The sequence below is a fragment of the Mandrillus leucophaeus genome, unplaced genomic scaffold (assembly GCF_000951045.1).
Source record: "Mandrillus leucophaeus isolate KB7577 unplaced genomic scaffold, Mleu.le_1.0 Scaffold641, whole genome shotgun sequence".
Taxonomy (NCBI): Eukaryota; Metazoa; Chordata; class Mammalia; order Primates; family Cercopithecidae; genus Mandrillus; species Mandrillus leucophaeus.
The window spans coordinates 1,140,779-1,156,566 of NW_012106931.1; the positions used below are offsets into that span (position 1 = coordinate 1,140,779).

The window sequence follows — 15,788 nt, forward strand, 5'->3', positions numbered from 1 at the left end:
CTCTCTCTCTCTCCCTCCATTCTTCCCTCCCTCCCTCTTCCTCCATTCTTCCCTCCCTCCTTCCCTCTCACGTCCTTTAGGACTCAGCTTAGCATCACCTCCTCTAGGTAGTCTTTCCTGACTACCACCACTTATGCACAGAACACCTAAGCATTACCTTATGTGGCCTCATTTATTCACTGCTTAAATGTTTTTTATGCACGTGCTGTGATGTGGCACATGCAGGTGTCATTCTTGATGATCCACTGGTTATTGCCTCGAGGGGATGACAACTGCCCAGTAGGGTTACCTGGTGTGGCTGCACCTAAAACAGCAATACCAAAGGGCCCATTGCCAACTCTGTCAGTGACCAGCTGAGGCCTCTGTGCATATCCCTTAACTCCTTTGGACCTTGATTTGGCTTCTATCAAATGAGATGGTGAAACTTGAGGAACTCTAAGGCCCCTGCTGTGCAGGTCTTATTAATGATTAAAACAGCAGCAGCAGCCAGTGTTTACTGAGGACTTACAAAGTACCAAGCACTTTGCCAGCCACTTTGTGTATCCTAATTCTTACATCAACCCTACGAAGTTAGTATGGTTACTATCCCCATTTTACAGATGAGGACACTAAGGCTAAGAGAGGTTATACAACTTGACCACAAGGTCATAATAAGGAAACAGATTTGAATCCAGGCATTCTGACTTTACTGTTCTTAGCCACATAAATGGGCACAGATTCCACACATAGTTTTGTGTACTGTTTGGTGGTCACTCACAGACTCCACCCCAGACCTCTACATGAACCATCCCTGTTCTACAGTTTTAAAGGCTCAAACTGGAGTCTGGGTGAAAGCTGGGGACAGAAGACTGCTATAGTCACAGTTATTAGAGGGAAATGGGTGAGGATCAGTGGCCAGCTCTGTTCCTGAACCTTTGACAACTCTCAGTCTTGTTTTGGACAGAGACAACTTACATTGCTGTTTTCAGTTACCTTCTTTAGGAGGGGAGAGTAGGCCTGAGTCATGCTTCAGGCACAGATTAAAATGAGATCTCGTACCAGGTACAGTGGTTCACGCCTGTAATCCCAGCACTTTGGGAGGCCGAGATGGTGGATCACTTAAGGTCAGGAGTTTGAGACCAGTCTGGCCAACATAGGGAAACCCCATCTCTACTAAAGATACAAAAATTAGTTGGGTGTGATGGTGGGCACCTGTAATCCCAGCTACTTGGGAGGCTGAGGCAGGAGAATCACTTGAACCCGGGGGGTGAAAGTTGCAGTGAGCCAAGATCATGCCATTGCACTCTAGCCTGGGCAACAGAGCAGGACTCTGTCTCAAAAAAAAAAAAAAAACCAAAATCAGATCTGGGTAGTATTCCTGGCAGAGTCCCGGGGCATCCTTTATTAGGGTTATAGATGGCAGACTCCCTAATCTGTGCATATAAAGCCTTATTAATGGAGAAGGGTGTGTGTGTGTGTAACTTTAAAAAAGGAGGTGTAATATTATATGGAATACCTGTTATAAACTAAAATAACTGGCAAATGAATTTAAATAAGTTAACTGAAATATAATAGGCCCACATCATAATGTATTATAATGTATATGTATTGTCAACCCAGTTGCCTCCCTAAAGGCTTATAGAAAATAATCTTTAAAGTCTTGACCTCTGATACACACACACATTCCCTCTCTCTCTCTCTCTCTCTCTCTCTCTCTCTCTCTCTCACCCCCACCCCCACTGGTTCCAACTTTTCTGAAGTCTTTGTCTGAACTAGAGTGGGTAGGTGGTAGGACTATTTAGCAATTACAGCCCATTCTCCATGCCTCCCCTCCGCCCCATCTTTTTCAGGGACAGCCAACAGAATGTGGTCACAGGTGTGTTGGGTGAGCCTTGATTAATTAGTCAATTTTTGAGATTCATGGCTGTCGAGTCAGATCCTCCGGCTCATCAGCCTTTGGCAGTTTAGCCAGCAGGCTGGGGCCCTCAGCTCCCACTGCTGCATTCCTTCTCTAGGCGGTGTATTCTCTCTTTACGACACGTGTTCTCTCTCTCTTTTTTTCCTTTTGGTTAGTTGAACTTGTTCTGAATCCAAGTGGCAAAGGCAAAGCCTGACTTGGGTGTAGCAGCTCTGTGTCAATAGCCGCCTCTCTGCTGGAGCCTCCAGGCAGGCGGTGGGGCAGAACTGGGCAGTTTCTGAAAGCCCTGCTGTGCCTGACCGACATCCAGGTGAGACAGAGCTCACCTCCTGGCTTCTGCACGCTGCAGGCCTTGTTTCCCCAGGGAGGAGTTGAAAAGCCACTTCTGTGCTTGCCTCTCCTGGCAGCAGGGATTCAGTTGCTAGAATTCTCTCAACTTTGTGTGTGATTATGACTTCCTTACCAAAGTGGCTGCTTTTGACTAACTTATGGCTGAAGTTTTCAGTTTATCTATGTCCTTGTTTGTTTGTTACAGGTGAATCGGCTCCCGGCGGACTTTAGGATTCTTCTGGATTTTAAATTTTTTCCTTTTAAAAAAACTTGGACGGATAAAAGATGTGCCATGGCAGGATAGCACCAAAGAGCACCTCAGTGTTTGCCGTGGCCTCCGTGGGACATGGATTGTTCCTTCCACTGGTGATCCTTTGCACCCTGCTTGGAGACGGACTTGCTTCCGGTAAGTCCTGACCTGCCTTCTGTGTGTGGGTGGGAAAATATTTAATACTATTGTTTCTCTCGAAGACTAGGACAGGGGACTCTCCTCCTGGCAGGCAGTTTCAGAGAGAGCAGAGGGTGGAGGGCTTTTGTGCTGTGGTAAATATAGCAGGGAGCCAGTCTTTCTGGGGCCTAATGAGTCAGCTGGAGGAGGGATGTGTGGCAGCCTGCTGGTGGTAACCTTGTCACCCCTTCCCCCCAGCCATAATCATCATCGGGAGGACAAAGGTGTAGGGTTCGGAGCATGATATGCGGGTTAAGGGGGCAGACTTTGGAATCAGACTGCCTGTGTTCAGCGCTCATTCTCACTACTTGCTTGCCCTGTGACTCTGAACAAGTTATTTTACTGCTGCAAGCCTCTGTTTCCTCAGCTGCAGAATGGGATAATAATAGTACCTACCTCATTGCGTGGATGTGAAGATTGAGGTAATAAGTATGTAATGGTTGTTAGCTCTCTTTTGTTTGTTCGTCATTCTGTGCTTTTTCTCAGAATTAGTTGAAGTATTACAATTTAGTGAAATAAGACCCGGTCACTGACACTACAAATGTTGTGATCTTGGGCAAGCTAATTAACCATCCTGGGGCTCAGTTTTTCCCTCTGTCCCATGAATGGATCTACCTGGAATAACATCTAAAGTCACTTCCTTGTCCCTCAGTAAATGCTTTCATGATTCTAAGGACTTTGCGATTGAAGCTGGTGAGCTGGACGGGCCCTAGCAGGGGCTAGAAATGCACCATTGAGCCTGTTTGTTTGTTTGTTTTGAGACAGAGTCTCACTCTGTCGCCCAGGCTGGAGTACAGTGGCACGATCTTGGCTCATTGCAACCTCTGCCTCCCGGCTTCCAGCGATTCTCCTGCCCCAGCCTCCCGAGTAGCTGGGACTACAGGCGTGTGCCACCACACCCAGCTAATATTTTTATTATTTAGTAAAGATGGTGTTTCACCATGTTGGCCAGGTTGGTCTTGAATTCCTGATCTCAGGTGACCCACCCGTACCCACCTTGGCCTCCCAAAGTGTTGGAATTACAGGCGTGAGCCACGTGCTCGGCCCATTGAACCTTTTTGTGTTTGTACAGCCCTTGTTGCCTTCAACAGTGCTCCAGAGACCCTTCTAGGCAGTCTTTGTGTGGTCTTCTAGACAAAATGTTCTTTTAGAAAGGCTGTATTTGGGTGTGTACAGTAGGCCTCTGGGTGGTGTGCTACAACCTACCTCTGTGTCTGTGAGCTCCAGAATCATCATTGAACTCACCAGTACTGGTGTTCCTACTGGACTTTATTAGAAGCACATACATGGCAGTTTCCTTGGCCAGTGCTTCCTGGAGAGGGATCTCAGAACTAGATCCTGGAAGGGGACTTTGGTAGGGACAGTAGGGGAGTGGTATATTGTGGCTGTAGAGCCTCCACAGTTTAGTGCTACTTCTTTCATTCTCTATCAGCTCCCACCACCCACTTACCCAGCATAAACAGGTAATGGCACCGTCTCAGCTAATCTTTTTTTTTTTTTTTCCTGAATTGTTGGAAGAAACAATTACAGATTTTTTTGTTCCATTGTAGCCTTCTCTGCTACCAACATATAGATTTGCCTTTCCTTCCACCCCATTCTGACACTTAACCCAAATCTTTTCTCCCTAGTTATGAGGAACTCCTGGCACAACCCGGGGGGCCATAATGATTGGGACCCCACAATGTGGCCATCAAGGTTATATGAGGTTTCAAAGGAAGAGAAGACCAGGCTGCACCAATGTGCAACAAAAGGAAGCACAGCCTCCTTTCATAGGGTCACCCCAAAACCAGAGGAAGCCTCTAGAAGTGCTAGTTGCAGAACCGCAGAGTGTGGTGACTCTTTTATTCACCAGTGTGTATTCAGAGCAGAAGTTGGCATACTGGCCGACAGGCCAAATCCTACCTGCCATCTGCTTTTGTAGAGCCTTGCAGTTAACTGTTTATATTTTTAAATGGTTGGAAAAATCAGATATTTCATGACTTGTAAAAATGTATATGAAGCTTAAATTTCAATGTCTATAAAGTTTTATTGGAACACAGCAGTGCTCATTCATGTATGTATTGTCTATGGCTGCTTTTATGCTATAGTGACAGAGTTGAGTAGTTGTGACAAAGACCATGTGGCCTGAAAAGCCTAAAATGTTGGGGCTTTAGAATATTTGGGTCTTTGTAAAAGAGGTTCTCCCCCAGCCCAGAACAAATGGTGCTCAGTAAGTATGCACATGAATGGAATGACTGTCAGAGCAGGAAGAAAGGAAGGACTAGTCAGAACCAGCTTGGGCTTCAGAGAACTGTGCACTTGCTGCCCAGAGTCTCACAGCTAATGGTAAGGCCAAGACCTAACCTGGTGCCTGGCGTACCACCATGACCTGCTTCTTCCAAGGCTCCTCTAAGGAAACTGCCCTGGCGTATGGTATTAGTGGCAGAACGTCTGCCTTAAGTGTCTGAAGCCTCTTGAGTGTCATTAAGCTATCCTACTTACCCCTACCCTCCCTTTTGTTGGCTGCATCCCTCCCATTCCCCACCTCATTTTCCAACTACCCACACCTTCCCAACTTCCCACTCAAGGTCCGAAATCAATTATCAGGTTCCATACTGGCTAGATAAAGGGATTATTATTTTCCACTGTGGAAAAATGTGTCTGTTTGTAGTGTGGGCTCAGACCAGGATGGGAAAGTTGGCTCTGTTGTTTTCTTTCCCCTCCCCCACCTGCAAAGAATGCTCCCTCCCTGCCACCCCAACATCCAAGTCTTTTCTACCCCCCATAAAACATGTGTACTGGTAGGGGAAAGGGGTTCACCTTTGCTTAGATCCAGTGTACCAAGTTGCTACCAATGTTTTTCCCTTTCTTTGGACCGGCTTCTAGGGGAGGAGGTACCCTTTCTAGGCCTGAAACCCAAAGCACACCTGTATGGCTGTGCCTGCCATAAGCAGCATGCCAAGCAGGCTTGTCCAGAAACCAGGATCTCAGATACTCTGAAGCCGAGGAAACACAGTTTAGTTCAGGAAAAGCCTCTTTTCCTCTTCTTGTGTTTCTTTTTTCTTTTTCTTTATTTATTTTAGAGATGAGGTCTCACTCTTTTGCCAGGCTGGAGTGCAGTGATACAGTCATAGCTCACTGCAGCCTTGATCTCCCAGACTCAAGCAGTCCTTCCACCTCAGCCTCCTGAGTAGCTGGGACCATAGGCATGCACCACCATGCCCAGCTAATAAAAAAAATGTTTTTTTATGTTGCCCGGGCTGATCTCAAACTCCTGGGCTGAAGTGATCCTCTCCCCTCTACCTTCCAGAGTGCTGGGATTATAGGTATGAACCACTGTGCCTGGCCTCCTTCTTGCATTTCTTACCTGTGCTTATAGCTGCTCCTGAACACCCACCTCAGAGACGTTTTTAAATGGGTGCTTGTAAAATATACAGCCTTGCTATCCAGTGCGCTGTAGTAGACCCTGGCTATATGCGTGTGTACATGCACATTCACGACTCTGAGAATCCCACTAGACATAGGTAAGTGGGCATCCTCTGGAGACAATTTGTCTGCATCATCTCTGGTTGTAGATACCACAGTCATCATAATCTATATCATCTCATCAAGTATCACAGTTTTGATCACAATCTAAGGTAGGAAGAATCATGTATGAAGAGGTGCTTCAGAGTTCTGGAGTAAAATTACACCATGTTTAAAGTTCAGTTTCTATACTGGTTTCTCTCATCCACAGCTCGAGATTTGCAGTTATAGCAGAAAAGGTGTTAGACAGGCATTGGGTCCAGTTTTCCCTTGGCCATTCCTTTAAATGGGGAGAATTATTGAAAAGTTTCCTTTTTAAGAATGGCAAAAGGAAGCATATCTTATTCTTCCCACCTAGTCACACCATGCAGTGGATAGACCAGAATTAAAAATAAAATCTACGCACATGCTACCCAATTTGCCTTTCTTGAGCTAGGTAGAATTAAGATCTCTTCTCTGTAGCAGCCTTTCTCAGGTCTCCAAGCCTTTCATTTTACCTGTAGTCTTAAGAAACTTGCTGTATGACCTGAGGCAAATCACATGACCTCTTTGTGTCTTTTGCAAAACAGAAACAATAATCCTTAAGAATGTTAAGTTGATGTTGTGTAGACTAATAAAAATGATTGGAAGGCTCTTGGCATATAAAATGAAGTGTGTGATGTAATTCCCAAATAACAACAACAAAATTGGTATGTGACCTACTGTTGAGTCACGAGGTACAGTAGACTTTTTATGCAGATGATATTCTTTGCTGTCATTGAAACACAAAACTTAAGGTGCAAAGTACTGTTCGAGTTGGGGATAAGAGATTTTTGGAGCAGTTATCAAATTTGACCAGTGAGGAGGGATTAATTTACTTCAGGAATCCCCACTGCCTTCAGAAAGCTCATATTTGCATAGCTTGATCTCAATCCAACTGGCTTGCTGACTCATAAAAAGTTTTTGTTTGCATTCTCTTTCTTTCCTGAGCTTATTTACTAAACAAGGTCAGTATTTTACTTGTTTCTGATTTTTTTCCCCTTAAAATGTTGCCATGACATGTTAGGCCATGTTAAACATCACACCATCACCTAAAACAATTTTAGAATAGTAAGGAAAACAGCCATCTGCATTTCTACATGACAGAAAGCCAGGCAGTTAGTTTTCATTGAAAATGGAAAATGTTGAGAACTAGGTTCTCTGGGAGATGACTTGACTTTGGCCTGTAGCAGAGAGATGTTGGCAGGTGGCCCTGGCTCACCTCATCTCGGAAGGACCCTGGAGTCAGAGATAATGTACACTGAGTTGAGAGGAGAAGACAAATGGGAAACTAATGTGTATAGAGCATCATTTATGTGTCAGGCTCTGTTATCATTCCAGGCAGATGTGCAATCATTTAATAAAAGAGAAACTGAGCCAGAGAGAGGTTCGATAACTTGTTCAGAGACTGATGATTTTAAGTGGTGAGGCTGACTGGGATTTGTGCTCAGTATGTCTGACTCTTGCCCATGGTCTTTTCTGGGAGCCTCACTACCTGTGCTGAGTGACAGGCTTCACTGAGACCTGTTTTTTGTGTTTCCTGATTGAAGTGCTCAGATCAGCCTCCAGAAAATTATTCTGATGGAAGAAGAAAGAGACCATGTTTTCTCCTGATGGATAAAAAGGATGCAGGAGTCATCTGTGGGTTACCATGTTTCCCTCTGTGGTTGTTTCTTTTTGACTCCGTCGCCCGGGCTGGAGTGAAGTGGCGCGATCTTGGCTCACTGCAAGCTCCGCCTCCTGGGCTCACATCATCCTCCTGCCTCAGCCTCCCGAGTAGCTGAGACCACAGGCGCCCACCACTACACCCAGCTAATTTTTTTGTATTTTTCAGTGGAGATGGGGTTTCACCATATTAGCCAGAATGGTCTCAATCTCCTGACCTCGTGATCTGCCTGCCTCGGCCTCCCAAAGTGCTGGGATTACAAGCGTGAGACACTGCACCCGGCCCTCTGTGGTTGTTTCTGTTCTCATCTACTGTGGCTCTCGGTTGTTTGGTTCCAGTTTAGGCACAAGGTTTGCCAAGGTGGTTCTATTCTTGGAAAGGAACAATAGGGACCATAGCAAACAGTTCCCAAAACATCCGCAAAGCATCTTCCTGTCAGCTGCAAACCCTGTTGATGAAAGTGACATAATCTCTCCATGGTGTAATTACCTGTGACTATAAAAAAACTTAGGGATTGTGGTGGGAGGCTGGATGGGTCATTATAGTTCTTGTTGAACCCTAGTGTCACGAAAAGGCATTGATAAATTACCCTCTGCACACTAATTGTTGTGCCATGTTTAGAACATTGACAATACATGGTACCACCCTTGCATTGTAACTTTCTAATAAAAGAAACCGGGAGTCCACATAACTAGGTCTGTATTGGGTTAAAGCCCTCACTAAACACAGATTCCATCTGCTGAGCAATGGTGCCCCACTACCCTGCTAACTTGCCAGCTTAGAGGTTATTCTTCTTACCTACCTGACTTTCTGCAAAAGAGGGGCACAGGGTGCTAATAAAACAATTAGGGTTAGCACTCGGAGTCTTCAGTGATTCTAGGTAGGTTTCCAGATGAACACCTCTCACCACTTCTTACCCACTGGAAGAGTCCAGTGCATCACTTGGGAGTGGGAGCCTGCAGAGGATGTGTGGAGCCCTTCCATTCCAGGTGGCCTGTGCTGGTGTGCCTGGCTGCCTGGACTGGGGTCAGATCAGGAGAGACCTTGGCCTGCCTCAGATTTAGCTTTGGGGCCCAGAGGGACAGAAACATTTAGAGACAACCTTTCCGTGTGCAATGTGAATGAAGAGTACCCTGGCTGCTGACTTCTTTCCAGCCCTGTTCATTGACCTCATCTTAAGCGAATTTAACACATGAAAATCTGAATTCACTGGAAGATGAGGGTGTGACTATAACTTTTTTTTTCTGAGACAGGGTTTCACTCAGTTTCCCAGGCTGGAGTGCAGTGGCACTGTCACAGCTCACTGCAGCCTCTGCCTCCCGGGTTCAAGTGATCCTCCCACCTCACCGCCTCAGCCTGAGTAGCTGGGACTATAGGCATGCATCACCACACCTGGCTAATTTTTTTAAAAGTATTTTTTTGTAGAGATGGGTTTTGTTGGGTTTGCCCAGGCTGGTCTTGAACTCCTGGGCTCAAGCGATCCACCCGCTTTGGCCTCCCAAAGTGCTGGGATTACAGGCATTAGCCACTGCACCTGACTGACTATAACCTTTAGAACAGGATTGTCCCTAGGATTTCTTCACATAGCTGTCTCTTATGAGGTGGAGGGGGATTCAATTCATGGACACCCCTCAAAATAGTAAATACCACCTGCAGCTCTCATGGAGCCACTGAGGTCATGAGTATAGCTCAGTATTATATCTAGCTACCATTGTGCTTCAGCTCTTCACCTTGTTTTTTGGAATGACTGCATAGTCTGATGAAAAGCATGTACTCTGGAGTCAGATTGTCTGGGTTGAATACTGCCTGTATTCTTTGCTGCTTTTGTTGCCTTGGATAATTTTTGTGATCTCACTGTGTTTCACCAGAAAGGGGATGATAATGTCTGCTTTATAAGATTGTATTGGGGATCAAATAAGATAGTAATATGTAAGGCATTTGGAACATTGCTGGGTACACAAATAAATATTCCCATATTGGAAGATCAGATCCTAGCACCAATTGATATCATTCCACACTTCTGGTTTTATGACGTCATAGCTGCTTGGGTGGCAGACTCAGAGTTGGAACGTGCTCCCCGTTTCTTCTGTATCTCTTGGATTCTGTTTCATTCAATTCAGTGCTTACTGAGTAGAGTGAGATCCTTGATATTCATGAGGTTTTCTGAGTCCCTAAATTCTCAAGTAACACATGTTGGTTTCCCATACATGAAGACGAGTGGCAAAGAGTGGTAAATGCCCTTCTGAGATGTTGGTGCTGGAGTGAGATCAGCTAAGTGATCTCACTGTGAACTGTTTGTTCTCTTCAGGGAGGCTGCCTTGTTGGTATTTCAGAGCTGATGTTCCTCAGGGATGCTATTCGTTAGGAACATTTGGAGTCACTTTTGAAACCTTACATATTAAATATGAGAATGCCAAGGTTCTGTTCTTTTAAAGACATTTTTTATATAATCAGCACAGTGATGTGATTGAAAGGTTGCATTTTACATGATTCCAAAACACAACTGGGAGAATATAACATTAGAATTAAAAAATAAGAAATATCTTTCCCATTTGGTAGTCCTTTTGCCTCCTCTTGCTTTTCTTAGCTATATTGGTATTTCTTCTTTTAGGAGCCCCTTTCTACTTATTGGCATCCCTGGTGATGGAGATTTTTTTCTTGTTTAACTTCTTTGACTTATTAGCTTTGCCAGTAACCAAATCTCTTAAAGGAGAATTGTTTAGTCATCCAAAATTCTGGGAAGTAGTGCAGGGAAGGTAAACAGATTCTCTTCAAGATTTCTTGGCCAAGTTTTTTTTTTTTTTTTTCATTCTTTTTAAATCACAAAAGTATGTTTGGTATTTCTGTGGGGAGGGGGCACAAAATGTGTTTCAGGAAGTTATGACCAAGTAAAAACAGGGCTATAAAATAATTCTGCTTCATCCTTTGTTATTCTGAGTAACAAGTGACACTCTATGAAATACAAAGGGCTTGATCAATTCTTCCCATGTAGTAGACACATGTCTCCTTGGGAGAGGGTGGGACCTTTGTGTTTATTGTCACTGGCTTGGGTTCTGATGGTTCAGCTTTGTTGACACTGGCTATGGTAAGAGGCACCAGAGAATGTCATTGGGATTGTTGCACACTAGACTATGACTGAGTGGATGTGAGGATCAGCCCGTCAGTGTTTCCTGAGCACCGGTCTAGGCACAGAGAGGTTTGGTGGCAGATGGGAGAAAAGTCTTAGATTTCTCTTCTTCCCAGTTAATCTCATTATGATCCGGAGGCTGGATTGCAAAGGACCCAGTGGAGTCTTGAGCCAGTGCAGCCCCACTAAGGCTCCTTGATAACTATGCATGGTTGCTCATGATTTCTTTCTTTTTTTTTTTTTTTTTAGACGGAGTCTCGCTCTATCACCCAGGCTGGAGTGCAGTGGTGCGATCTTGGCTCACTGCAAGCTCCGCCTCCTGGGTTCACACCATTCTCCTGCCTCAGCCTCCCGAGTAGCTGGGACTACAGGCGCTTGCCTCCATGCCCAGCTAATTTTTTTTTTTGTATTTTTTAGTAGAGATGGGGTTTCACCGTGTTAGCCCGGATGGTCTCGATGTCCTGACCTCTTGATCCGCCCGCCTCAGCCTCCCAAAGTGCTGGGACTACAGGCATGAGCCACCGCGCCCAGTGGTTGCTCACAGTTTATGATTAGTGGCCCATGAAGTTAGCTGGAGTCCTTCAGTAGGCTCTGTGGCTATCTGCTTTATACCTCTCACACACCTCTCTGAGCTTTGATATCTATACACACTGCTTTCAGTTTTATTTCTTTGTTTTTGCTTTTTGTTCTTGATTCTTGTTCTTTGTTCTTGATTCCGGATGTGTTTGCATATAAGCTCATTGAACACAGAGACAAAATCTTTTGTATGTTGCTCCTTTGCTACAACCAGGCTAGCGATCATCCCAGTAGATCCAACACACACATCGTGGGAAGGGTACTCCATAGGTGGGTTTACCCCATAGGACAATCCAGAATCATGGCTTGTCCTTCATGTGAGGAAAGCAGGAGCAAGTCCAGGGATCTGTGAGCAGTAGCAGTGTGTGGGGGCTCCCCACTGAGTGATGATTCCTCATAGTCCCCAGCCATCTGGGGGAGGAAGTGGAGAAGCACATGAAAGTGTCTTCATGCCTCAGGGATGCAGGTGATGGGGCTCTTCTGTGGAGAAGAGAGGGCCCAAGCAACTGCCTGGAAGAGTACATTGCAGAGTATGCTACCTTATAGCTTGGGTGAGGATTTCGAACCCAGTGTGGATCCTGTTAGGTGATGAAGAGTTACATAGTTTGAAAATATGCCCCGAGCCGGGCACAGTGGCTCACACCTGTAATCCCAGCAGCACTATGGGAGGTCGAGGCGGGTGTATCATTTGAGGTCAGGAGTTCGAGACCAGCCCAGCCAACATGGTGAAACCCCGTCTCCACTAAAAACACAAAAATCATCCGGGTGTGGTGACGCACACCTATAATCCCAGCTACTTGGGAGGCTGAGGCAAGAGAATTGCTTGAACCTGGGAGGTGGAGGTTGCAGTGAGCCAAGATCGTGCCACTCCAGCCTGGGCAACAAGAGCAAGAACTCGTCTCAAAAAAAAGGAAAAGAAAGAAAGTATACCCCTGCCAAATCTCATGTTAAATTGTAATTGCCAGTGTTGGAGGTGGGGCTTGGTGAGAGGTGTTTGGATCATGGGAGCAGATTCCTCATGAATGACTTGGGCCATCCCCGTGATGGTGAGCTCTCACTCTGAGTTCACATGAGATCTGGTGGTTTAAAAATATGTGGCACCCCCTCCCTACCCCACTTTTTCCCTTTCGTTCTCATTCTCACCATGTGATGTGCCTGTTCCCCCTTTGCCTTCCACCACGATTGAAAGCTTCTTGAGGCCTCCCCAGAAGCACATGCCACTATGCTTCCTGTACAGCTTGCAGAACTGTGAGCCAGTTTAAAAAATATATATCTTTTTTAATAAATTACCCAGTCTCAAGTATTTTTCTTTTCTTTTTTGAGATAGAGTCTCGCTTTGTCGCCAGGCTGGAGTACAGTGGTGCGATCTTGGCTCACTGCAACCTCCACCTCCAGGTTCAAATGATTCTCCTGCCTCAACCTTCCAAGTAGCTGGGATTACAGGCGTGTGCCACCATGCCTGGCTAATTTTTGTATTTTTAATAGAGACGGAGTTTCACCATGTTGGCCAGGATGGTCTCAATCTCTTGACCTTGTGATCCACCTGCCTCAGCCTCCCAAAGTGCTGGGATCACAGACCTCGGCCAGCGCTCCCGGCCTCAAGTATTTCTTTATAGCAGAGTAGGAATTGCCTAGTTCAAGGAGGGAGGAAAAGCAGGCTTTCATTGCCAGTGGGAAGTGAAGATAAGGAGGAATGTATATGAAAATCATACTGGCTCTAAACATATCCTGACATTAGAGAGGGGCTCGGAAAGTGCCACTTGGGTGGGTTTGGCTTCACTTTCTTACCTACTGCCTTTGCAGCCACAGCTTCCTCTACCTCTACGTCTGTTTCGAAAGATCAAGGCTAAGGGACAGACAGTTCCTTCTCCTCGAAACATTGGCACCTTCAAACTTATTCTCACCCTGTTCTTCCTGTGGCTAGAATTCTACCTCCTGCCTTTTCCTCACATACTTCTCTTTATCCTTCAAGGTCCTACTCAGCTTCTTCTGTGGGACATCACCCATCTCTCTTACCACTAGAATTAATAGGGTCTGAAGGAAGGAGAGTGGGCTTTGAGTGTATTTATTGAATGGAATTAACAAGAGCTCCTCGTCTTAGTTCTTTCTTTGGGAGGATGTCAGACAGGTTTTCCTAGGAGCAGGATTCCAACTCTTAGAATCTTGACTGACTTTGATTTGACGGGATTGGGCAGCTTGTTATGACCTCTGGGAATTGCAGCTTTGGGGAACTTGAACCCTTTGTTCTGTACATTATGGTACATGAACGCTATAGACTTGCTCCAAACCCTAACGACCCTGGGTTTGTAGGGTTGCTGTGGGGTTGATTGGGTTTCGTATTTTCATGACCGTTAACTCCTTTAGCAAGTATGTGTTGACATAAGGTGGGCAGGAGCTGTGTAATGCCACAGAGGGCCTTCTGGGGACGAGGTACTAGTCTGGATCTTGACAGAAGTTAATCATATTTAGTAAGCCTGTGAGAGGAGGGCAGCAGCAGCCAGGAATTGTGCTCTGCACTGGAGGAATGCAGAGCTTGTGGTTTAGCACTCTGATTTATTCTACCAGTACTCATTGAGCTTCTGCTGAATGCCAAGACTGTGCCAGCTACTGGAAATAGAACAATTCCATGTGATACATGCTATAATCAGGAAAGTCAGTGCACTACACAGGAATACTCATTAGGGGGTTTCCTGACTCAGTTTGAGTTGGTCATGGAAGGCTTTTCTGAGGGAGAGAAGTCTGCACTGAGATCTAAAGGCAAGGAGGAGTTAACGGGTAGGGGGAGACAAGGTCGCATAGTCAGGTGAAGAAGGCAGTCTCTTGGGCCAGACACGCTGGTTTGAATCCTAGTTCTGCCAGTAGTGTGTCATTTTAAGCAAGCTTCTTGAACTCTACGTCCCTTAGTTCTTCATATCTGTAAAATTGGGATGATAACATACATACCATATAGGGTTGTGGTGAAGATGAAATGTTGCTGTTATCATCATCATGGTTGTTAAAATGTGGCGCTTGCCAGTGGCAGGTACAGCCTGCTGTTGTGGGGAGTCTGGAGGGAGGAGAGGAAGAAAGTATAGTGTCTGCTCTGTTCATCTCAGCACTTCCTTTCCTTGGAACTTCCCATGTCACTGTTGAAACTTCGGAATTTTCAACAGTGTTTGAATCCAATATACTGTATTCCCTAAACTGATTTGTTTCTTGCCCTGTGGATGAAGGAGTGGTCTCTTTCACTCTGGCAGAGTGTGTTCAGTAGCTGTAGTTTCAAAAAAGAAAAAGTCTAACCTTAGCCTGAGAATTCAGGGATTTAGGTTGAGCACACCAAAAGCACAGTTTGAGGAAGCACCCAGAGAGGACTGAGATGCTGCTAGTGGAGGCAGGTGCCTGTCCTGGTTGAATTGTCAGAATTGTGGAGGAGGAGGAGGAAGAAGAGAAATAAGCTCTCCTGGAGTATCCTAGGGATCAAAGAGTTAAAGAAAAAACAAACACTAGTTAATAAATCAAGAAGTTGAATGAGTCTAAACAGGAAAGGAAAGAGGGTTGGAAGGAGGATGTTAATTTTAGGTACAACTTGTGGGAGAGGATTGGGGATGAGAAGAATAGCAGTGGGCACCTATTTGCCCATGAGACAGGAAGTGATGGGCTAGGTGAGGCTGCCCTTCTGGTCCGAGGGGAGAGGTCACTCAGGGCAGGCCACAGGAGATGCTTCTTGACCCTTGTCACCTGGCCTCAGCTCAGCCAACTCGTAGGAGGCATGTCTGACAAAGGCTCCTTATTTCAGCAAGTCTGATGCACCGTGTGGGGTCCCATGTGGGTCTTAACTGGCGTCACAAATTCCATGGGGAGGTTGGAGGGTGTCAGAGGTTCTTAATTGCTTGGGGAAGGGAGAAGAATGGAGGAGCAGCTGGCATCTGGGCCCTTCAGATGTATTCCAGGATTTGTCATCTTGGATCAGGCTGGGGTAATTGGAGAAGTTGGGGTGAGGACTGTCTGTGATTTGATGTGTTCAAGGGTGCAGAGAACTGTTGTGACTTCCAGCAGAGATGTGTCTCAGGTTTCTTAGACTGGCTTTCAACAAAGGAACCCTTTCTTGTTGCTATTGTTCTCAATACCTTGTTGTTAGGCAGTTTAGAGGCTTTGCTGTTCAACTGACTCCTCTCCTTGGCATTCAGAAAATCTGTCACCAGTAACGCAGACCCTAGCCTTGTAGAAATAGTTAAGATTGTGA

General features: G+C 45.6%; 1 protein-coding gene across 1 annotated transcript in view; it reads left to right on the top strand.

Annotated features, from left to right (window-relative positions):
- The first annotated feature begins 2,065 nt into the window (after positions 1-2,065).
- Positions 2,066-15,788, top strand: part of SUSD6 (sushi domain containing 6) — a 56,846-nt gene continuing 43,123 nt past the window's right edge. The window contains exons 1-2 of the mRNA XM_012000899.1: positions 2,066-2,207; positions 2,433-2,633. Coding sequence (XP_011856289.1) covers positions 2,513-2,633 — 121 coding nt within the window. The 5' untranslated portion in view covers positions 2,066-2,207; positions 2,433-2,512. The remainder of the gene's footprint in view (positions 2,208-2,432; positions 2,634-15,788) is intronic.